Raw genomic sequence first — 22,489 nt, 5'->3', positions numbered from 1 at the left:
GCTCCCTTATTGTTGCCTCGCCCTCTTCCAGTATGTCGCTTCTCTTGTGTATCCTAGGTGCCCGGCGCAATGGAGTTAATTCCGCAAATCCCGCATTTGCAGTCGTTGCTTCTGCTCATTTTTGCGGCATCGTTGTATCTAGTCACCGGGGCAATATACCACCTCTATTTTAGCCCAATTGCACGGTTTCCAGGACCTAAGGTAGCGGCTCTTACTTTCTGGTACGAATTCTACTACGACGTGATATGCAGGGGCAGATACACGTGGAAAATAGAAGAACTGCACCGGAAATATGGTAATATGCATGACCTGCGGCAACTTCAAAACGGTTTCTAACACTGAGCTTAGGCCCCGTCATTAGAATCAATCCCCAAGAGCTTCATGTGGTCGATCCAGCTTTCTATGACACTGTTTACGCGGGACCGTCTCGGCGAACTGCGAAATGGGAGTACTCGGCGCGCATGTTTGGCACATCCCTGGCAGCGGTAGGGACGACTAGCCATGAGCTGCATCGATTAAGGCGGTCAGCTTTGAACTCCTTCTTCTCCAAACGTTCTATATCGAAGCTCGAGCCGACAATCCAGCACGTGGTTGATCACGCATGCACCCTGGTGGAACGTACTGCAAGCACCGGATGCGCAGTCAACTTGCGGAACTTCTTCGCTGCGTTCTCAGCTGATGTGGTCGGCGAAGTCGCGTTTGGTAGCACCTATGGCTTCCTTGACCGGCCCAATTTTGATCCTGGATGGCAGCGGTTGATGATGGTGCGTATGTTCCGTCAACGCTATGTATCCCGCGAGCTAATCATGTATAGGATCTGAGCCGCGGAACGCACCTGATGAAGCAGTTTCCTTGGGCATATGCGATCCTGAATTCGATACCCGAATCATTGGTATCGCTTCTTCATCCGCTTACCAAGAGGCTCTTCGACATCCGCCACGATATTCGGCTCAAGATTGAGCAGACAAAGGCTTCGCTGCGCCATACGCTCGACAACCCTGGACCGGAGCATAGTGACGATGAAGTGGATCACCCGACCGTTCTCCACTCTCTCCTTGCGTCTCCCACCCTTCCTGCTGCAGAGCTTCTGACGCCGCGCTTGGAAGACGAGTCGTTCACCCTTCTGGGCGCTGGAACCATCACCACTGCGCATACCTTAACTACGATCTTATACTACGTCCTCTCCAATCCAGCCATCAAGTCCCAATTGGAATCTGAGTTGGCCGAGCTCAGTTCCGCCGCCCCCAACAAGCCATTGAGGTTGGACCTGAAGCACCTAGAACAAACGCAGTACCTCTCTGCCGTCATCTCGGAAGGCCTACGGCTAAGTTTCGGCGTATCGCACCGTCTTCCGCGCATCTCTCCAGAAACAGCGTTGCAGTATCAGGGCACCATAGACGGAAAGGATTACAAATATATTATTCCGCCCGGTGTTCCCGTCAGCATGACGCAGATGTTCATACACCTTGATCCGAGCATATACACTTCTCCTCATGCGTTCGAGCCTGAGCGCTGGCTCACTGATTTGCGCGATGACGAAGACGCAAAGGTAGGGCTGCGGCGTATGAAGCACTATCTAGTCCCTTTCAGCAAAGGAACTAGGATGTGTGCTGGAATGCACTTAGCGTATGCGGAGTTGTATCTCATGCTTGGGGCTTTGTTTGCGCCTGGTGGTGTGGGGAGAAGAATGGAACTGTTTGAGACGGGCGATGGCGATGTGAAGTGTGCGCATGACTTCTTCAACCCGTCGCCGAGATTGGATTCGAAGGGTGTCAGGATCGTGCTTGCTAGGGAGAAGGCTAACTAGTTACTGCACTAGGTATAGGCATGCATCGTGCGCAGATTAGGGTAACTACCGCGAAGCTTCCCGAACCCTTCGATTGTATTCCTGGTCGGGTTCAACTCGGAGTTTCCTTTCTAGCCTGATGTTCTACACTTGCTCCCCCACAATCCCCCTTTCTCGATGGTGTTCGCAAGGAGGCTCGAGAAGCCAAGCCCATTTAGCCATCTGGGCTCACCCACCCCGGTTCGCCGAATTCCGCATCCGAGAACCGTTTCCCCCACCTTCTATATTTGCGTAGATCCCGATTTTGTTTTCCGGGTTGTGAGATGCCAAAAAGAGACCGGGATGCTACGAGTACCAGATCAAGGCTGGACGTCAATTCGGTCCATTATTGCTGGAGCGCATTTGACTTACCCCGAGAGGCTCAAGAAGAATTCCTCCAGCAATATCACCACCGTGTCTGCCCCTGATCAATTCTGGGGAGTTCATATGCGATAATATCTGAGCTCGTCATCGCGTGCGACCAAACAACCGCTCGCTCTTCCAGTATGGACTTCGCTGTCTATATAAGAAGCTAACAGTGCAAAGAAACTCTCTCGATATCAGCACAACAAAACCAAAGCTCCAACCTCTCCAAGCAACTCCTAGCCGTCATGCGCTTCACCGTCCCCTTCCTCCTCGCCGCCGGCTCCGCCGCCATGCCCGCCCCAGCCGCCGAACCATCCCACTCCATGGGCTTCATCGGGTGCTCCATGGCCGAGAACGTCGCGCAAGGCTACGTCGCCGTCGGCGGCCAGCGGATGTGGGGCCCCTACGGCACAGGCGGCATGGTCGTGCAGTCCTGGACCGACACCAACTCAGCTTCCTGGAAGCTCTTCGACCAGCAATCCGCCAAGTACGGCAAGCCGACCGCGGTGTGGGTGCAGATCTGCATCTTCACGCAGGGCGCGACGTACGACGAGGTCAAGAAGCTGATTGCGAACACGCGCCAGCACGCGGCATCGAACGCAACGGTCTACATCACCGGGCAGCCGCTGTACGACGCGGGGCAGACGTGCTTCCTTGCGGGCGCCAACGGGCCGCAGAATACGGATGCGCTGGCGCAGCAGGCGGCTAAGGATACCGCGCAGAATGTTGTCTATCCGGGCGCGTTTCGATTGAAGACGGGGGAGGTGCAGGATGGGTGCCACGCTAATACCAATGGACAGAAGAGTTTGGGGCAGCAGGCGATTGCGTTTTGGGGTTGATTTTCGGAAGTAAATGATGCAGGTGTGGAGAGGGAAACGTATTCGGGGTTTTGTGGGAAGGGTACACACGCGGTGCGAATCAGGACTTGTAGACGCTCTTCTAGTTCTTACAATGTATGGGTAGTTGTTAGACAGAACGAGACGGTTATACTTGAAATAAGCTCCTCTTTCCATTCTCACACTTTCTACTTCAAAATTCCGATGATGTGTGGCGTCTTTCGCATCAAGAAGCCGCTACTCATACAAAAAGTATTGTCTTCCTCCAAGCAAGGCGCTTAATACACGGCTGCCATCAAAAACCCATCATTCCTAGTGCGGCTCGATTACTATGACAAAGCAATAAGCCGTCTGCTTCGACTATATCGCCCCTATCCTCCTAGGCCGGCTGTGCTGAAAGCTACGCCTAATTGTAACACTAGAGCACGGATGAGATATCATGACTATCTGGATTTGGCTTGACCAACGCAGAGGAAATAAATCTCAAAGTCTTATTAGCCCCTAAGTTATGTAGTCTCACGAAGTGTTTCACTAAATAGTTAAGCGTGGTGATCTGCCCCGTCGGTTCTCATAACGCACTGATGGCACGCGGAAAGCCTTTCACTCCGCCCCAGCTCGCCAACATTATCTCCCCAACCCTTTCACTCCCACCCATCCTGGGGAATGAAATTATGTTGCCCGAGAGCAATAGCCCCACCAAATTCTCTGATGACGAAACCCAGCGCCAAGCCCCACGCTCTGGGACCTATTCTCCTCACTCACGCACGCCTTCGCCGCCACCGAACAACGTCGCGAGTTCCCACAGCCAATGCCTTCAAGCAATCAACTCCAATCTCCGCACTACCTACGTCTGCCGCTACTGTCTTCCAGCATGGCGAACAACTGGGGCCATTTCCTCGTGCTTCTAGCACTGTATCTGCTCGCCCGATGCGCCTTGCTGAGGCTCTTGAGCGACCCCATTGCGTGCGTCCTCATCTTCTTCGCCGCATACAAGTACAAGTACTACTCCGACCCGGTCCCACTGCGGAAGGTCCAGCGACTCCTCGGATATCCTGGTCAACTGGCACTGCAGCGGTATGGCGCGGGCACCGACGCCGTGCGCGACTTCGCCGACGGTGCACGATATGTCCTCTCTGTCCAGCATCAGCAGCAGCCGACGCAGCTCTTCCTCGAATACCGTCAACCGCTTCTCCTCGAATACCGTCAGCAGCTACTTCTCCCATGGCATGACCGCGGCACTGACGCCGTGCGCGAGCCTGCCGACATCCCGGACGCGGAGCTCCAGCTTCTCCTCGAGTACTCCGAGCCGCTCCTACTCACATGGTATGACCGCGGCATTGATGCCATTCGCGGGCCTATTGGCACTGTTACGGGATACCTCGAGCCTCTCACTGAGCTGGCACGCACACACTCCACTCTCCTCATAGCCTTCTCGACCTCATACGAACCAACAAGCGTCGCGTTCTTCGCTGGAACCCTTCATCATGGTAAACCACCACGAGTGAGCCCTCACCTACTTCTTCTACCGATCGCGCCGCAGAAGTCCATCTACTGCCGACTCGATGCCTTCTCCAACCCGCACTTCGACCTCTTCTGTGAGCTTCGCCTCCGCCCTATCTCTCCGCAGTCCGAGCGTCGCATCAACAGTAGACTAATCGAGCTCCCCGCCACAGCTCCCCAACCGCGTCGCTCAACTCTCAACATTTTCGCCCTCGCGCTCCCTCTCCCCAAGAAGGCCGCCCTCGGCGTCATCCCCCTAGCCGGTATCCCCCGCAACATAGAAATCGAAACCGACATCTACTGCGGCATCGAAGGCGGCGACATCCTGAACCGCGAGACATGGCACTTGTTCACCACCGCCTTCCACCTGCAGCGCTACCGCGACGCCCTCGCCGCGTGCGAGCAGCGCACGCAGGACGGCGAGCTCGGCGCGCTAGACGAATACCTCGACGACAAGTTCCTGCGCACGATGTTCAAGCGGGCGTCGGCTGAGCTGGGCTTCTTCGGCGAGGAGGTGTTCTACCAGGCGCAGATGGGGTTCCTCGTTGAGGCGAAGCGCTTGCCTGCCGAGCGAGAGATGAAGCATCTCGTTCGGCTCGCGGATAGGGAGACCAAGACGCACATACTCGAGTTTATTGGCGATATGCGGCTCAACAATTACCGCGCCGAACTGGACGTGCGCTACCTGAAGGCGTTCGACCACGTAGATGAAGCGTATCCGCGCTACGACGCCGATCCGGACGAAGAGGACTTCGACGAGCTGCTGGCGTCGGGCTTGAAGCCTAGGAGGACTGGGCCGCATGTGCTGCATGGCTGGTGGAACGATGTCTCGCTCAATATTGACGTGGATCCGCGGCGGCATGCGGGGATGCGCGTAGAGGATATCCAGCGGGTTGAGGAGTGGCTCGTTAGCGTTCCGGAGAATCGTGTCGTGGAGGCTTTCCGCAACCATGGGGTTACTGTTACCCTTGAGTTCGCTGTGCGGTTCCTGGAGGGGTGGCTTGCTCGACTTGCTCGTCATGACTTGCTGATTACCGCGCACGGCGAACAGCTTCAGGGCTTTGACCTCTTCCTTCAGCCGGCAGCAGTGCTTGTATCCGTCCCTATATGGTTCGGCTTGGTGGTTGTGAAGCCGCGGCAATCCACTAAGCTCTTCCTCATGATTATGGCTTTGGAGACGTGTGAGTACTGCGAGATGGCGGACGTCGGCCCATGGGAGCCAGGTAAGTTCCAATATCATTCCAGCAGCGACAGCCATTCGAATAATGCTAACCTTTATCCAGAAGACCCAGTTTCCCGCGGTGAGTCGCTCAGCTCGGGATCCTCTGAGCTAGATGAGATCACCAATGCTACAACCCCACCATCCGCAGTCGAACAAGCCCCGAAGGGCATTCAGCTCCGCTCACGATCGATCCTGGTCGGCACCCAGGGAGGATGTGGAATTGCCCGAAAGGGAGAGCCTAGCGGCATAAACACGCCTCCCCCGATGAAGCGCCACGAAGACTTCCAGATAAAACTGGACCTAGCCGTGATCTTCCCGAAGCTATACCAACCAGTGGTCGAAGAACCACTAATAATCGTGACCCCGCAAGACGACCTCGAGCTCCGGCAACCCCTTCCCCTCCGCCGCGACTACGCGCTCGCCTCCGCCCGCGCCTCGCTCCCTCAAAATCACCTACCCCTCACGAACGATGTCTCCACGGAGTGGCGCAATCTCCGCGCCGACGCCAAGCAGCTCACAACGGCAGAGCTCCTCGCCGCCGAGAAGCGGTTAGTGCGCGACTTGCGCATACCGGTGTGGGAGCTGCCGCGGCTGCAGCGCAACTTCAACCTCAAGGCGTATCTTGCGCGGATGGAGAAGAAGGAGGCGATTATGCGGAGGAGGGTGGAGCGCGGGCTGAGGCCTACTGGGCCGCCGATTCCTATCTGAGAGCGAGGCCGGCAGAATTTGGGGATGGAGCTCTATCTGACGGGTTCTAGTGTCTGGTGGTTTCTTTATATTCGAAGCCGATTTGAGCGCCGGCTTTGTTGGTGATGGACCTACGAGGTCGATGTCTCTTGATATATCTTATGGTCAAACTTCATGTTCATATACAGCACTTCGATGATGCGGTTTCCAGAATAGAATTGCGTCTGTCATCGAATGGTGTTTTCTAAGGTTTATATCGAGGATAAAAAGCGAATTAGAACCCGGCTTCTCGAGCAGCATGACTCTATTAGTGCGGCGGCCTTGGGCCTTGCGGAATCAGTAGCCAGTCCAAGATAGTCCTTGCGTGGCACAGAGAAAACATACCTCGAGTGCTTACCCAGGTATCCGAATCCACATTACAGGATTCTCAAAAACTCAACCGCCCTGAGGAAAGACTGCTTCATTCCCTATGAAAATACGATGTGTCCGAATCGCAAACCATCCCTTCCCACCTACTCACCCACAGTCCCATTCCCCCCACGCATCCCCTCCGGCCCCCCAACAAGCGCCAAATTCTCAATCCCTCCTAGCCCATACAGCGCCGCCGCATTCGTCGTGATCCAACTCGCCTCATCGACCGGCACCAGAACCCCGCTCCCATCGATCCGCTCCGTCTTCCACGGATCGTTCGGGTTCAGCTCGTCTGGGCTATCATCATTCAGGAACTCGTTCCAAGCCCTCTTCGCCAGCGTAGCATTGTTTCTCATACGCGCGACATAAGCGGTAAGACGAGAATGGCCTTGCCGCAGGCTGAGACTGCCAAAGTCCTTGCCGTAGCGTGCTTTCTGCTCAGCTTTGCTCGCGCCGTAGTAGTAGCAATAGTCGAGCCAGGCGTCGATGAAGGGCTTGGGGGTTTCGAGATAGTGTGCGAAAAGCTGGTCGAGGGTTTCTAGGACGCCGAAGACGGCTGAGAGGTGCGAGACGCTGACGGTGCCGTTGTTGTTTGGATCGGTCGGCGGAGGTGCCCATGCGCCCGTGTACGAGTTGTAGAGTGCCTCGCCGGTCACGAAGCCGAACTTCAGCTGAGGGAATGTCTTCGCGGTTTCGATTAGCTTATCACGCGCTTCTTCCCAGCGCGGCCCGCGGCGCTCCCATTCGAGCAAGTATGCCGCCGCTACGCCCGCCCAATCGGTACCAAAGTCGAGATATAGAGCACTTGGATCGGGCTTGTAGACGACGCTCGGGTCGCGCACTTTCCGACGAGCGTCGACAAGAACCCAAGCTTTCTCCGATTGCAGGACCTCGTGGACGAGATCACCCGTTCGCTCATCGCCGCCTGAGAGGTAGTAGAAAGTCTTGCGGTACACGGGGGTGGAGATGCGGACTTGCTTTGCGCTGTCACCCCAATGCTGAACTCCGTGTCGCGTCCCCAAGCCAGTGAAGTTTCCGAGATGGTAAGAATCGACTTCGCCTCCGTGCCGAACTTGAGCTTCAGCGAGACGATACACATCAGCACGGCCACTGCGAAGGAAGTAATTCCAGAAGAAGAGGTCGGGAGAGAGTTCAGAGTTATCCCATGCATAGCCTCCAATGTCGTACTTCCACGTATGCCGATCCGTGTCGTAGCTGTGCATGATATCGCCATGGTCCCAGAAACCGTACCATCGGCGCTGCTCGACCTGGTCCTGGTAGAACTTGACCAGAAAGTCCATGTGTGACTCGATCGTTGCTGCTGAGGACGAATTAGAGGTTGCACCGGGAAGATTCCAATAGGAGCCAAGCGCATTGGTGTTGTGGATGTACTCCGGTTCGGCGACGAGGACAGGCGGTTCGTTGGTATGGTTCGTTAGCGCAGACAGGTGGTCAGCAGAAGGCGTGCTGTCGAACGCGTAGATAAAGAGCTCGTTGGTTCGAGCGATGCCGTAAGGTGTGTTGTATCCGCCTTCATAATCCTCATATGTAATGTCCAAAGCGGTCAGCTGCTTCTCGTAAGTATCCTCGCCTAAGCCGTCGTGGTACGGCCGCAGATCCATTGGTTCCGCTGAGGGGCTGTAGAGCCACAACGTAATGGAACCCTCCTCCGTGGCAGCATTAGAAACATCCCAGCTCGTGGGATATTTCTTCCAGAAATCGCGTAGTCCGACGGCTAACCCACCAGTGGTGGCTCCTCCAAGATATGCTAGGCCGCCTGCCCGTGTTCCACCCGGAATCTTGAGCCAGCTCTGGCCGGCTTTAGTGCGCTTCATGATATTGAAGCCGTCCGGCGATAGTTGCGTAAGACGGAAGTCATTCCATGCCGGGACCCACTGTAAGTGATCGGCAACCCCAGTGGTCCACGTACTCTTGTTTGGCGTCTTTGTGCCGTTGTACTGAGCGGTTCGCACGGCCTTTCCTGGGTCCCGACGCAGGCCCGTGAGCCCTTGGGCTGCCTCATGCAGTATTCCTCCATCCGCACCAGCGATCCGGACATGGCGGTCGTACAGCTCGTCTCCGGCGAGGGGAACATCGAAGCGAATACCAAGGCCAGAGATGAAGTCGCTCTTTGCATCGCCATCATAGACTATTGTATGGACGGTGCGAATGGCGTAAGAATTGGCGTATAGGTAGAAGCGAAGGGTGAACGGGAGCCAGTCGTTATGAGTAGCGGTTGAATTCCCATCTACTTGGTGGATGCCTTGCACCGTCACCAAAGCACGCACCAAACTTTCGGCTGATACGGTGGCATTGTAGATCTTGCTCCCAAACTTGAAGTAGCTGATTCCGGATGCATCCCCGTCCTCCGATACCCCCGATTGCGATCTCAAGATCAAGCGCCCGTTTCTGCCCACCGTCTTGCCAGTCGATGTCTTGATCGAGGAAACCAAGACGCTTCCAGATTTCGGAAAAGAAGCAGAAATCTTGCCGGTATCGACTATGACGCTGTCCGACGTCTCCGTGACCTGTATAGAGGTTCCATTAGCGGCTCGGCGCCTAATGCCGGCGGAAGAGGCATTGGAAGCCGTAACCGTGTATTCGTCGTGGGCTGTTTCGGCTCCAGATATGGCATGTCCGCTCCACTTGATCGAGCCATCAGGCCAATATGCTGTGATCCATGATTGAAGCTGCACCTGGTCGCCGGTACCATAGGACGCGGTAAATGTCGTTCCGTTGGAGGGATGTTGGCCTCGAGCCCACGGAAGGCCGAACGTAGTACCGGAATTAAGCATTGGCGTCCCTTCGAGCCATTTGACCTTAACAGCATTGCCTGAGCTCTGAACCTGTGCAGTTGCCAGGCTTGAGAGCTGTCCAAGGCCCAGGAGAGCCAGCGCCGCTTTCCACATTTTGGTAGGATACCGCAAGAATGAAAGGCGTGGCGAAGCGATGTATTTCGCATTGAAACCGGCTCAATATGTACCTGCATATGGCCTTGCCGGTTTTCGGTCATAATTAATTAGAATAGCGTGCGAATTTCGCCGTCGGCTGGCTAGGACCGAGCACTCGGCCTTGGCGATAGGCAGGAAGGATCAGTCCCCGGGTCAAGCTCAAAAGCCAAGAATATTTTCCCGAGCCCCTTCCTGCATGCGGATTGACGTATCGCAAGTTTGCGGGGAGTGGAGAGTGCGGAGTTGACCTGGGGAGAGGTACCAATTTCCGAACGCCTGGTCGGGGTGATGATCAACCGAGCGTCAGGTTGATGAGCCGAATCGCATAGGCTAATGAATCAGTTGCTCATCGACGGTAGAGCAACAGCACCAAGAGAGACTCGATTGCTTTGAGAAGATGATATGTATGGAAGCTAATCGAGAATGACAATCTCCAGAACTCGTTCGCGTATACAGCCACGCATGACTATTCGCCATTAGGAGCGCTGTATGTCGGCCGAATGTAGAAATCGGTGAAGCGTAATTGCACAATCCGTAAAGTGCTTGTCGCAATAGACCTTTAGGCCTAATGGAGCTGAGCGCATACGAAGCGATTGCAAGGGAGGCAAAATGCTCGGGTTAAACCTCCTGCTGGTTGATAGGAAACTCGACATCGGCCCTGTCCCCATGGGGTGCTATAACTTCACCTTCGGTCCATTGCTGGAGGGTATACAGAGCTTTGGATCTCGTGGGGTTGTTGGGATCCTCTGAGGCCTTCGACTTGGCTCCGAGCAGCTTCATGATACCGATGTTCTGCCTGCGGACTGCGTAGTAGAAAGCCGTATGTCCGTAGAACTTGGCGGAAGGATCGGCGCCACGGTCCAGCAAGAGCTGCACCATCTCCTCATTGTCGGAATATATTGCCTTAATCAGCGGCGGTGGGCACACAGATTCCCAAGTATGATTTGGGTCGACTTCGGGGAATTGGAGAAGGAATCTGACCAGCGCAGTGTTCTTACTCGCGATGGCGTAGTAGAGTGCGGTGTTGCCTTGAAAGTCCGTACAGTTGAAGTAGCTCCCCATCTCGGGTAGTTCCAAGAGCAGCCTGCAAATGTTCAAGGATCCCTTCGCGGCGGCGTAATGGAAGGGTAGGCTACCGTAAATTGTACGCAACGTTGGATCGGCGCACATTGACAGCAAGTGCTGTACCCCAACTTCCCAATCTCTTTGGCATGCAATGTGCAAAAGTGATCGCCAAAGCACGTCTTGGTCGTCGATATAATCCTCGGAGCAAGCGGACTTAAGGATTGGAAGATCACGCTCGTCCACTAATTCGTCAGTGCCATCAAGCCATTGATGTAGCGGGCTTCGTCCAAAGCAGTCGGTCTTCGCATATCCCGTCCAGAAGAGACGATAGGTTACATCCTGAGGCTCGATGAAGAAATGCTCTCGTAGAGTTTCAGGCACGGAATCGTACAATCCGAGTTCTTCCAGAACAACCGTTGCTGTAGAATTGATCTTAGAAGCTACTTCAAAGACCTTGGTCATTTCCGCTTCCAGTAAGCCGAGTGCGTCGAAATCCCAGTGCTCTCTATCGCGCAGATGTCTTGTCACTCGACCTAATCGAGCGAGGAATTCGCTGCCGACATCCCCACGACGCTGGAGATCTTGGAGTATGTGCTCATCATCGGTAGGATTGCATACCGGGCATGATGTTTTCTTGGGAAACCAGGTGAGAACGTGTCCTAATAAAGCCGAGAATACGCCTTGATCTGGAGAAAGTGACGGCAACTTCGAGTTTAGCATTTCGTTGGTGAGCCGAAATAGAGCCACATCAAGGTTCGCGTAGAAGATGGAGAATTGACGATACAAAGATCCGGTGATCTCCCCGGTCTCAAGCTTATCCTGCCACATATCAATGAAGGGCATCGTAGTTTCTTTACTCAGAACCGGAAGTCGCGACATGACAATGCTCATAATCTTGTGGTAGCTGAGGAGGAAACTCCATTGGTTGGCCTTTTGCTTGAGTTCTGATGGGCAAGCTGCGTCGTCGATATCTGGAGGAAAAACCCGTTCCGGGCTCTTTGCATGTTTCGTCTTTCGTTCCACCCTCTTGCCTTCCGAGCATGCGAAGTCTTTCTCGATGCAGCGATTGCATCTTGTCGGCCATAGTCGGTCAACAGGAAGGCACTGGGTTGATTATCAGCACAATATTGCGTTCACTGCAGGAAGGGCCGAGACGCAATCCCTGACGCCGTTCTTCCGCATCTGACAGGACATCCTGTCGATTCGGGGTCGCTAATCCAGGCCCAGTAGGTTGCGCGGCCATCTTGAGCTGATATTTCGCTCGAGTTCCAATGGGTCGTTTTCATTGACGGCAGTGTCCGCCGGGGAAGGGCGGGATACCGTATACGTACCTTTTGTTTGTCCACGCGACATCTATCGCACTTAACCAGATCCAGCTTTCTTTTCTTCGTCGGCGCCTCATCAACAAGAGCTTCGACTTCTTCAGGAGCCATTGTCGCCATAACGCTGCCAACAGCCCAGGTTGAGGAGGAATCAGGCTAAGGCTGGTATGTAGAATCGGTGCGATAAAGTGCGACAGATGCGAAAATGAGCGACAGGCTCTCTTTTCAACTCCGGCTCCGCCCAAGCCAAGATGCTGACGTAGTGTGCAGCTGCGGACTGCATGCATGGCTGGCTCGCTAAAGGGGTCTTGCATGTCCCATCAGCCTATCAGGTACGTCTTCGCACCTATCGCACTCGCACTTCGTCGCACATTATCGCGGCGCCAGCCGTTCCCGTTGCGTTGCGAAGCCACTTCCATCTGCGATGCCATTTCGCTGCGTAACTGACCTGGACGGACCGTTGCATGCTGGTTCCACCGTGCGTAGTCAGTGCATGATCCGGAACGAGAAACCAGGCTATTACTGGCTATCGCATCTTTCGCACCTCTTCGTGGTGCGAAACGTCCACACTCCACCGCGGCCGCCCCCTCCGAACTCCCCGTCCTCGTCGCACCTCCCATGTTGAATGGCGAAGCCATCCGGTCTGCAGAGTATAATATGGCCTCGTCTTCCTGGATCGCTGCGGTTGAGAAGCTCGTCGAGCCTTCTATCGCATCGTTCCTGCTGTTCGATTAAATGCTCAATCACTTGTCCCGCTCCTCCCCGGCGCAATGTTCAACGACACAACAACCCGTGCATACAATAGCACACGGGCGGGACCCAATCTTTCAGTCCCGAGCGCATCTGATCCCTTCGAGGTCGCCAAGCTCGCGGTGGAATCCACAGTCCCCGTACCGACTTCGATTTCCTCCGACGCACAGGACCCTCCGAGCCTGACTATCATCTTCGGAGTCATAGGCGTTCTCATTGCAGTCATCGGGCTCGCCATTGCCGCCCTTCAGCTGCGGCACATGTATCAGCGGAAGAAGAACCTTTTCGACGCGTTCCAGACCGTATAGGTAGGATGGTGCCCCAGTTCCTGATCTGAGCTTGTGGCTGACTTGTATAGATACCGGAAATGACTCGAGACCAAAGTCGCCCTGCGAAACGTCGCATTGAGGGACTTCATCGCTCCTCTTTAGTCTTACGTGGACTGTGTGCGACAATTTGGTGCATGTCAGTCGGTGGGCTGTGCGAAAGTGCGTTGAGACGGATGGAGCCCTACACTTGTTTGTGAGCATATAGACCTGTACTGTAGCGATGAGTAAGGAAGATATACCTGAATTTACTTGAGACCCACTATGCCAGCCCTGTGAATTTGGAAGTGACGAGACTGGTGGATCTACATCATGGTGGAAGCAAGCGGATGACCGACATTCTGGACACCCAGGCACAAACCCCACGAACCCACGCGTCTTTCAGCCCAGCTCCATACCCGGCCGACATGGTGCGGGGGTAGAAGGGCTGAAGGGCTGAGAGGTGGCGTAGTTCGCCAAGGAAAACACCTGATCGTGCATCAAAAGCTGGGGCGAATTCTCTTTCCGTTGCGAAGCCCCAACTTGTTACGACACCATCGAGCCACCTCAAAGCGGTAAAATTCTTTTCGATCGCGTGACAGGTTTCCACAAGTATATATCGGCGCATACGCAGTGGCAGTGCGGTGGAAATCCCAGGATCAGCCGGTTCTTGCCGTGCGATGCATTCGTCACATTCGCTGCATTATTTCGCCTCATCGTGCACTTCCCGATCGGGATGGTGGAACGATGTCGGCTCGAGTGGTTCTGAGGCTCTGCGTGGGGCCTTGGGTCGTTGCCTGATCCGCACGCCCCGATCATTCTTCCGGTGAACGACATGCCCATCCGTGGGCGGCGTACAAGATGGCTTCATCCCCTTGGCCAGGCCCCGTCAATGTGGCCACCGATTGACCACTTTTCCTACACTACCGATGTGTGGTCGTTTTATCGAATGTTGGCCTCCGCTCAACGTTATCGGCACACATCGCTTCGATTAGACAGTCGTCTAGTCACCAAACCCCATCCGCACCATATCGTAGCCAAACGATGGCCAACATTTCCAGTTTCGCAAGACCTCTTCTGATAAAAGGTCTCGCACAGTCTTCGATGCGCCTCGTCCCCAGCTCAAGCCCGCTACGAGCTTCGAACTTTACGAGGCTGGTAGTAACAGCCCTGGTACCAGCAGCGACATCCACATCTACTTCGACCGAGACAGCCGTCTCTGCAGACAGTTCGAGACAGTCCATGGTCTTTGGGGTCGCGGGTGTCTTGTTCGCAGCCAGCGGACTGGCGATTTCCGCGTTTCAATTGCGGAACATGTATGAGCGGAGGAAAGCAGCAGATCATGCTGCACAGGTCGCAGATGCCGGCGGCGTTGTCTAGGTGGTGAGGCTACGGCAGCCATTTATTGGAATTATTCTGAACTGACGTATCGTGGAAGGCGCACGTTGTAACTCGAGATGGGGAGAGCTTCACGCACGAGCTCCTTGTTTGATGATTGTATGATACCCCAGAGTGTTTATTTTGCTCTTTTGCTCAGCTGGAAGATCAGTACAGCGTGTTTCGGGTATCCTTGGGGTGTTCTTGGAGTGATTTCGTTGGAGCGACAATTCTGGTAGAGGATGAGGCTGTAGAACAAGAAATTCCTCTCCAGATCCTGGTAAAGCAATTGTATTCTAGCCAGAACATAGAGATATGACTTGCAGGCTTCAGGATCGATGGGTGTTTAAAATGAGCGATTGGGGAGAGGAGTGAAGAAAGCCACGGCCTCGTGGTCAGAAGTTGAGCGACGAGCACGGACCCAGACCCGGACGTTATGCCGCACGTGGTAGTATTACTAAAAAGAAATATTTAACTACGAAGCCTCTAAAGTCCTAAATTTTTACTTTTATTTTTAATTAGTAGTCAATGGAACCCTAACAAAAACAACCTTTTTAAGATTTATGGTCGGGAGCGACCTCGAAATCACGTGGCTATGATTACAACTAAGCTCTGCCCACGGGCATCTAAGCGCATTTCAAATGGTCTAGGAAGGTCCTAGCAGAGGCCAATCAGACAGTATCCAGACAAAGAGGTGTCTATTTGCTTTGAACATATAGTTAAATGCTCTAAATTCCGACTCTAGAAAAGCTAGCTACTCTTCCAGGTCGTCAAGTTAGCGAGCGAGCCTTTTGAAAATGAGACAGGCATTCGCTAGTATGCAATGCACGCATTACAACACAGACACCATCTCATACTCCACACTCTTCCTCTTCCACTTCTCATTCCTGCGATCCTTCGCCACCCATGCCCAAAACCTCCTCCACCAGCCCTGACCACCGCCAATAAACTGCGGCCTCCAATCATCCTCCAGCGTTTTCTTCCACGCCCTGAAGGCCTGGATCCGCGTCCACCTCAACACCATCTTATACAACAAGACAGTCATGATAATGATCACAGTCGAGCACGCGATGTCGCCCGCCCATCTCACAGCGACGGAATATTTGCGCAGGGAGGTGCCCTGCAAGACTGCGAAGACGAAGAGCACGATGGCGCCCATCAGGATGATGAAGAGAAGGAGGCCGAGGATGCCCATGATGCCGTAGGGCGAGCGCATAAAGAAGGAGCCGTCGCGCGTGAAGTACTTGGTGCGGATGTTGGGATCTGTTTCTGTAGGTGCGTGGTCAGTCGGTGGTAGGTAATAATTGCAGAAAAGACACTTACGGCATTCGATAAGGATATCGTTGTGAGACACTTCCTGCATGATGAATAGGACCGGTGCACCGCCCAGGGTATCATGAGACGGGGTCAAGCTATGGATACTGTATTCCAGCGGGCAATCGTATCGAAGATGGACCTTAGCATCTGCCTCCGAACGGCCCGTCTCCAAGAGCCTTGCTCCCTGTAGCCTTGTCTTAGGTCCATTCAAGAGGGGCGGAATAAGGAGGATGCAGGCTTTGTTGTCCTGGTAGCGAGAGCGCTCAAGCTTGTCGTTTTCTGGAAGCCGACATGTAATGTGATACCATTCATGGATGAAGTGTTCACCCTTGCTATTGGTGGAGAAGCCCGAGCCTTCAGAGGCGTGAGAGACCGGTTCAATGGCGTCTGAACGATGTTGTTCTTGCAAACACGCTTCGAGCGGTTCTTGGCCTTGCCCCGTATGCGCGTCCTCCGCATTGTCCAATAGGCCATCTTGTGGCTGGTTGTGTTGAGGCTGGTCGTTGGGGTCTTCGGTTCCGTCCTCGTTGTTGTGACAGGAACAGTTCGAGTCCTGACAAGGTCGACTAGACTTTATCCAAAAGGACTCCATAGAGGCGGAATTGTGAATCAAAAAGGCTCGAACGTCCCCCTGCTTTGTATCCGGGTGGAACGTCATCCCTCTCTCCTCCACGACTAAAGTCAAATTCCCCTCAAGCTGGTCCGGTGCCGGAAAGCTAGGAATCCACCTATCCGCAGAATCTTCCGCTGCAAGAGGTCTCAAGTACCGGTTACAAAGGAGTCCCACGTTGAAAGCGCCGATACGGTGCAAGATGGTCTTTGTCCGCTGATCCGGGGTCGCTAGCCCCATGATTTGCGACACGCTGAAGCCCGCAAGGTTCGCGATGACGACGTGCAGATCCTCAGCATAGGTGGTCGTCCTTTGACCCAGCATGTTCCACGTCCTTTCCAATTTGTGACGCAAAGAGCCAAAGCTTGTCTGTGTTGTGAAGAATCGGATGCTCCAGCCAGAGAGACGGATGACCTCGGATGTGATTTGGAGGTCGAAGTGCGTTGACGCTAGGACATGGAAGGAGCGTTGGACGTAATGCGTCATCGTTTGGTAGCCAGAAGGTGCCGGATTCTTGAAGAATGAAGGCCAGGACCAATTTCTGCGTAGATTTGTACTGTACTCGTGAATGAAGGTTAGGAACCATCTAGGGCTTTTGAGCGCTCGCCAGAAGAGTCTAAGGAAGGACCTTAGATAAGGTTGCTCCGGAAATTCCAGGGGAACAGCGGAACCACGAAATTGAAAGTAGACCTTCTGGGCCAGTGCGCCTTCCTGTAAGGTCCAGCTCCGCGAGTTCCACTTTGAAGCGAGCATACGGGCGTGGAGAAGTTGAATGGGCTCATTCCTGGAGTCGATTCGGCGAAGCTCGTCGTCCAGAATCAGGACTTGCTTTGCGCCAGCGTATATCAGAGACATGCCGTTGATTGCCTTCTCTCGCAGATGTTTATGTTCGGGCTTGACGGGAATGCAAAGCGTATCCATCCATACTAGGGGCGTTTTCGACCGTCGTCTCCATACGGCCCGCCAAAGCCGCAATACCAGTGATTCTTGCGATCGTTCCAGCTGGAGTAGATGCTCAGCCAGCTTCTCAATCTGACAATTAGGCAGGCCGTTTGCTTTCGGATTTCCAAGTCCATCGATCCAGACGTGCGAGATGGCAGTGTACTCTGTATCCGGCTTACACTCGACAACACCCAAAAGATATTGACCGCTGGGCTCCTTTTTGATGCGAATAAGAGGAATTCCATTAGTAGCAACGATGCCATTGAGAGCGTGGTCCGATGCCTCGACCGTGCAGCATTCGCAACGACTCTTGAAATGTTTCGTGACGTAAGTTGCGTTGTCGGTATTGTATGCGATGCATCGCTCCTCTGTGCATCTTTCGTGCGTCGCTTCTTCTTTCCTTGGTATGGACGAAAGATAATATCCGACGACATAATCGGTGGTGTCCAGAAATAGGCCGGTCTGATGCGGACACCACGCCGCCTCTTTCATCCGTCTGCGAAATTTTCCGATCAGCAACCGCCTTGGCTTAAAGGTGTTCCACCTGGTGAGGGCCTCCAAGGGCGGCTTTGAAGAGCCGAAACAAGGACAGGTAAGGGTATTGTGACGGACGTACTTGATTAGCAATCGAGCTCCCGGAGTTGCCTGATCGTGGTGTCCATGCTGGAGGACGGGTTTGAAGCCGGGCATCCGCTTGTTCATAGCCCTCGGGTAGGCGCCCCAATTTCGCTCCTTGGCCGACCAGGTGTAGTCCATCCGGAAGTAGAAGTCTCGCAGAGTGACCTCAAGGATGCTGATCGACAGGAAGACAGCGCCGTACGTCTCATCCCACTCCAAGCCGCCAGTGTAGCAAGCGTTCTGCAATTGCGAGATGTGCTGTTGGGCTGTCCTGAGGGTTCTGCTCCAATGCTGTAGATGCTTTTCTCGAGCTTCCCGACGTGACTTGCGAAATCGACGTACGCAGCCGTCCAGCAGGCTTGGTAACGCGGAGCTGTCCAGCACATATTCCACACCGACCGCCTCAGGTGCCGTGGGCCTCCGAAGGAATCTTCGCTTGTCAATTTTCTCCCCGACAAAGACCTCGAGAAAGCCAAAGTACAACCAAGCCTGAGCTAATCCCGCATGTTCGCGGGCAGAGAGCCTGGTGTCGCCTCCTCGGAGTCGCGTCTCGAAAGCATCGAAATCTTCAGGGTCGAACACGGAAGTTTGAATGTAGGGAACAACGACCGGGGCAAGGTTGAGATCCGTTGGGTAAGGAATGTGGTCCATTGCCTCCCGAGCGAAAGTGGGAAGTCGCTAAATCTGAATCCATAAGGCAAAAGGAAGAGAGAAGAAGAAGAGACTGCGTTGCATTTCAGCCTCACGATCCTTATTACTGGGCTGTGTTTGACGTCTTCCGAAAAGGGCAAGGCTCAGCCTCGCGAATGGAGGCCATGTTCCGAAAAGGGTAAATGTAGAAATCCAAGAGTTACCCGTCGCGGCCCACCGTCAGTTGCCTCTTCCACCAGGGGTATATGGGTGAGCATGTGCTGCTCCATACCTAGGTGTTGTGGCCCCTTCTGGGAAGGAATGCCTCCTAGAGCTGACTGTTGCAGTATGCCAGGACTGACAATATGCTAGGAGGGAATGTGGCTGTCGAGCTTGCACCGGACTTATCGCCGTGTAAATGAATGATGAGATGGATGGAGAGAGTTGCTGCTAAGTTGCTGCAATCAAGGACGGAGTTTGAACAAGAGGATGCTTGAGGGGTCTGGGGAGCAGGGATGGTGGTCTTGGCGCTGTCCATCTGCCGCGGCCCTAACGTCAACCTTCGAAATCTCAAAATTCACGACATTACTGTCGGACGGCCTCGCCAAAATGTTCGACCTGCCCAGCGCAAAGCGGTGAGGAAATATCGATGCCGCATCCATAAATTCATACTAAATCCAAAGGGTCCGCCGCGACGAGCTTCAGTCTCCCGCCTCTTCGCCCCGCTCCTCGCCCGACCCTGACCTCACCGAGCTCCTCCGCTCCCGAGCCCACGATGAGTTCGCCTTCACGGCAACCGAGAGCGAAGCTGCAAAAGACGAGGCGGCCACAGCCGCAAGCGAAGATGACGAGGCGGAGCTTATACTCTTCGCCGCGCCCTCCAATGCCCCGCAATCGCACAAGATCCGCCTCTCTTCTCCAGGTGCAGGAACCGACGACCCTGGTTTCGTAGTGAAGAAGCCGAGGAGTTACTACTTCGCGGATGCTATCACAAGCGAGAAGGAGAAGGAGTTGGACGCCGTGGCGATGACTGGCGACGCCGTAATGGACATGTCAAGAGAGCCGTGGCCTGGGTGTGCACTGCCATGGAAGGTCCAGATGATATCAGCGGCAGGGTTGAAGAAATCTGTTCTTGTCGGTCACCCTCCAACACTGGTAACAGTGGAGGAGAAGGTGCAGAAGAGGAAGCGGAAGGGCAAGAAGAGCAGGATCGCACTGAGAAAGAAGCTGCAGGCCACCAAGGAGAAGGAGGCCGAACAAGCCCGACTGGCCCTGGAGAAGGAGGAGACAGAGCGAGAGAAGAGAACGAGAAGGAACAGAGAGAAAAAGGTTAAGAAGAAGGAGCGGGACAAGGCGAAAAAGCTAGCGGGGGCTGGGCATGAAGACCCTCCGTCGCCAAACTCCGACAGCGTGGATTGAAGTTCCCTCAACTCTTAGTGCAACAGCACCAGAAATTACCCGCCAACCTGAAATACCTTGCGCCTCTTACAATTCCCCAGCATCTTACGTCGACTAGCCTCATCGGTGAAAGAAGGCGTCTCGCCATCACGAGATGTGGCGTCCTTGCCACACCGCTCGCCAACCAGTCCCTATAAATTCTACGACAGGCTGACCGAACAGCATGACTTTCCATCCGTCCAGGACGCAACTTTAAAACTTCGAAAATCGCTAGTCTTCGGTGAGAGTTCATTCGGTTGCCTGGAGACCCTCAACTCATTCACCGTTTCGCAAAGTCGTCATGCGCCCTGTAATCCATATCAGAACAGATTTCCGCTGCTATCCGCCAGATACTCGCTTTCACACTCCAAGCTCCACCATCGGTGACCACAAAATTTGATAAGCCACAACACAACTTAAACACCTGCGCTCTTCTTACAAGAGCAATACCTCTCCTCAACTTTGAACGCAACCCACTCCCCATCGCCAAATCACAGTAGCAATAATGGATACCACCTTCCAGACTGAAGAAATGGACATCGACGAAGTCGGACACGAGGACGAAGGGGACAAGAGCTCCGAATCCGGTTGGAGATATCCCTCCACCCCGGATGGCCAGGTGTCTAACAAGCCGAATTCAGACGAGATGCTCTTCGGCGACGATGACGGCGCTATGGTTGCGAACAGGCCGGAACCAACGAGGGAACATGAATACGATGCCTACCCGACGCCGGGCGATGAGTTCGAACAAAAGGAGGACGATGGTACGTAGGTCGCGGTACATGCTCCAATATTCTCAGTCGTCATCTGCCGAATGCTACTCTTGATGGCTTTCAACAAGTAAAGACCTAAGATATGCTAGAGTCGGCGGTCTTCCCCTTCAGTCTAAGGCACCTGCTAACGCGTGCGTTCGTAGAGGACTCCGGTTCCAATACCCTCCCCGACTTCACGCAGGAGCGCATCACACACATCCCCCAGATCCAAAAGCTCTACGACGCCTACCAGCAAGGCTTCGAACACGAATACACATCCTACGAATCCCACATGACGCGGGCGCAAGCCCTCGCCGTCGCCATGCTGGAGCACTACTACCCGAAGAACCAAGGCTTCACCGTGGAACCCTGCACCTTCAACGTAATGGCTGCGCACGGCTGGGCATTCTGGCTCCATCCCGAACCCACCGGAGCCGCCACCGGACCCGGAGCAGCCCACAAGAAGAAGGCAGCATCAACAGCCCCGCAGTGGGAGATGTTCAGCGCGAAATACCACCGCATCCTGCCCGAGCGCATCGCAGGCTACGTCGTCTATCAAGAACACACAGTCATAGACAAAGACGGAAACGAGTACCTGCAAGACTACCCGCACACATACCTCGGCATCATGATGGACGACCTGCAAACCTTCAACAACTGGGTTCCCGACCGCAACAGCACCGGCGGCGTCAGCATTCCGCGCGCCGAGCTGCTCAGCTACTCGCTCGGCGTCCAGGCCAAGATCCGCCACGGCTACGGCATCCTCCTCCTCGGCCCGCGCATCGAGTTCTACGACTACAACAACGACGCCCAGAGCGCGATGTCGCGCATCAAGAGCGAGAACTGGGCTATCGACATGCGCTACCAGACGCTCAGCATGGTCAATGTCGTCTTCAAGGGCATCAATGAGCGTACTATTATCTATCAGGATGGTAGTGTCGGTGAGGGCGCGATGAAACCTATGACTTAGGCGGCTGTGGGGGGCCTGTGCTGCGATTGAGGGGCAAATGATGTCGTCCTATGGGCCCTAGGACAACGGTTGGTGAGAGCGCAGAACTAGCGTACCTTTTTTCGGCGACCTCTCGGGTTTTGGAGTCGCGCAACCCAACTCGGCCCGGCCCAGAGGGGCAATTTAAGTTTGCAATGCCATTCTTTACTCGATGCTTTTAAGAGCTGGACGAGCTGGAAACGGGCACGTCCCAGCACGAGACAAGAAAAGGCGTTCTAGTCCAGCCAGTCTAGGTAGCCTAGTCTAGGTAGTCCATCAGTCTTCTTCGAGTAGCCCTGGAGTAGTAGTCATTGCAAAGGATATGCTCATCATCACATGGCTATGCCGTGGACAAGACAAGACAAGACGAGACGAGACGCTCGTTCCTGAATCAAGTGACTCTACTCTATGTCCATATAATTCACTGGCTGACTGAACCAAGCAAGGACACCTTGCCCGTCCCAGCGCCGAGAAAATGTCTGGTTCTTGACATGCTAACATGCTTGCTGAGAGGGGACTACAGAGGTCTCCGGTCTTCTAGGTGGGTGCCTGCGGTAGAGGCGAAGTGGACTTGTCAG

General features: G+C 54.4%; 9 protein-coding genes across 9 annotated transcripts; 6 read left to right on the top strand and 3 right to left on the bottom strand.

The window, feature by feature from the left end:
• Positions 1-69: 69 nt before the first annotated feature.
• On the top strand, positions 70-1,807 carry BU26DRAFT_424237 (putative P450 monooxygenase; the record flags this gene model as incomplete). The annotated part of the gene is made up of 3 exons (XM_033823557.1): positions 70-295; positions 349-764; positions 815-1,807. 3 exons carry the CDS (start codon positions 70-72, stop codon positions 1,805-1,807), a joined length of 1,635 nt encoding a protein of 544 aa, XP_033685730.1.
• Positions 1,808-2,122: 315 nt separating this feature from the next.
• On the top strand, positions 2,123-3,194 carry BU26DRAFT_269121 (uncharacterized protein). The gene has a single exon (XM_033821359.1). It carries the CDS (start codon positions 2,437-2,439, stop codon positions 3,028-3,030), a length of 594 nt encoding a protein of 197 aa, XP_033685729.1. The 5' UTR covers positions 2,123-2,436; the 3' UTR covers positions 3,031-3,194.
• A 3,561-nt stretch (positions 3,195-6,755) lies between these two features.
• On the bottom strand, positions 6,756-10,086 carry BU26DRAFT_269081 (uncharacterized protein). The gene has a single exon (XM_033821357.1). The coding sequence runs from the start codon at positions 9,754-9,756 to the stop codon at positions 6,949-6,951; it is 2,808 nt and encodes a 935-aa protein (XP_033685728.1). The 5' UTR covers positions 9,757-10,086; the 3' UTR covers positions 6,756-6,948.
• BU26DRAFT_269086 (ankyrin) lies at positions 10,087-12,077 on the bottom strand. Its single transcript, XM_033821358.1, has one exon. The coding sequence runs from the start codon at positions 11,752-11,754 to the stop codon at positions 10,417-10,419; it is 1,338 nt and encodes a 445-aa protein (XP_033685727.1). The 5' UTR covers positions 11,755-12,077; the 3' UTR covers positions 10,087-10,416.
• Positions 12,078-12,655: 578 nt separating this feature from the next.
• BU26DRAFT_591660 (uncharacterized protein) lies at positions 12,656-13,517 on the top strand (the record flags this gene model as incomplete). The annotated part of the gene is made up of 3 exons (XM_033834805.1): positions 12,656-13,237; positions 13,294-13,423; positions 13,483-13,517. Exons 1-3 carry the CDS (start codon positions 12,956-12,958, stop codon positions 13,515-13,517), a joined length of 447 nt encoding a protein of 148 aa, XP_033685726.1. The 5' UTR covers positions 12,656-12,955.
• Positions 13,518-13,857: 340 nt separating this feature from the next.
• Positions 13,858-15,062, top strand: BU26DRAFT_517527 (uncharacterized protein). Its single transcript, XM_033828597.1, has 2 exons — positions 13,858-14,623; positions 14,679-15,062. Exon 1 carries the CDS (start codon positions 14,285-14,287, stop codon positions 14,618-14,620), a length of 336 nt encoding a protein of 111 aa, XP_033685725.1. The 5' UTR covers positions 13,858-14,284; the 3' UTR covers positions 14,621-14,623; positions 14,679-15,062.
• Positions 15,063-15,343: 281 nt separating this feature from the next.
• On the bottom strand, positions 15,344-19,179 carry BU26DRAFT_517526 (uncharacterized protein; the record flags this gene model as incomplete). The annotated part of the gene is made up of 2 exons (XM_033828596.1): positions 15,941-19,179; positions 15,344-15,886 (listed from the first exon to the last, which is right to left on the bottom strand). Coding segments are annotated over exons 1-2 (3,122 nt in total), but the record flags the coding sequence as incomplete, so codon positions are not given.
• Positions 19,180-19,343: 164 nt separating this feature from the next.
• BU26DRAFT_529880 (uncharacterized protein) lies at positions 19,344-20,153 on the top strand (the record flags this gene model as incomplete). Its single annotated transcript, XM_033830921.1, has 2 exons — positions 19,344-19,369; positions 19,418-20,153. The coding sequence occupies 2 exons, from the start codon at positions 19,344-19,346 to the stop codon at positions 20,151-20,153; spliced, it is 762 nt and encodes a 253-aa protein (XP_033685723.1).
• Positions 20,154-20,415: 262 nt separating this feature from the next.
• Positions 20,416-22,040, top strand: BU26DRAFT_269023 (uncharacterized protein). The gene is made up of 2 exons (XM_033821356.1): positions 20,416-20,935; positions 21,088-22,040. The coding sequence occupies exons 1-2, from the start codon at positions 20,677-20,679 to the stop codon at positions 21,891-21,893; spliced, it is 1,065 nt and encodes a 354-aa protein (XP_033685722.1). The 5' UTR covers positions 20,416-20,676; the 3' UTR covers positions 21,894-22,040.
• The last annotated feature ends 449 nt before the right edge of the window (positions 22,041-22,489 follow it).

This window comes from Trematosphaeria pertusa (genome assembly GCF_010094035.1).
Source record: "Trematosphaeria pertusa strain CBS 122368 unplaced genomic scaffold BU26scaffold_5, whole genome shotgun sequence".
Lineage (NCBI taxonomy): Eukaryota > Fungi > Ascomycota > Dothideomycetes > Pleosporales > Trematosphaeriaceae > Trematosphaeria > Trematosphaeria pertusa.
The sequence above is the reverse complement of the archived record's forward strand: the minus strand, read 5'-3'. Positions and strand labels throughout refer to the sequence as shown.

Bases quoted from the DNA above. Each gene is read 5' to 3' on its own strand.
- BU26DRAFT_269121 (XM_033821359.1), top strand. From the start codon at position 2,437: ATGCGCTTCACCGTCCCCTTCCTCCTCGCCGCCGGCTCCGCCGCCATG.
- BU26DRAFT_269081 (XM_033821357.1), bottom strand. From the start codon at position 9,756: ATGTGGAAAGCGGCGCTGGCTCTCCTGGGCCTTGGACAGCTCTCAAGC.
- BU26DRAFT_269086 (XM_033821358.1), bottom strand. From the start codon at position 11,754: ATGAGCATTGTCATGTCGCGACTTCCGGTTCTGAGTAAAGAAACTACG.
- BU26DRAFT_517527 (XM_033828597.1), top strand. From the start codon at position 14,285: ATGGCCAACATTTCCAGTTTCGCAAGACCTCTTCTGATAAAAGGTCTC.
- BU26DRAFT_269023 (XM_033821356.1), top strand. From the start codon at position 20,677: ATGGATACCACCTTCCAGACTGAAGAAATGGACATCGACGAAGTCGGA. The intron at 20,936-21,087 runs GTACGTAGGTCG...GTGCGTTCGTAG, and splicing joins CGAACAAAAGGAGGACGATG to AGGACTCCGGTTCCAATACC.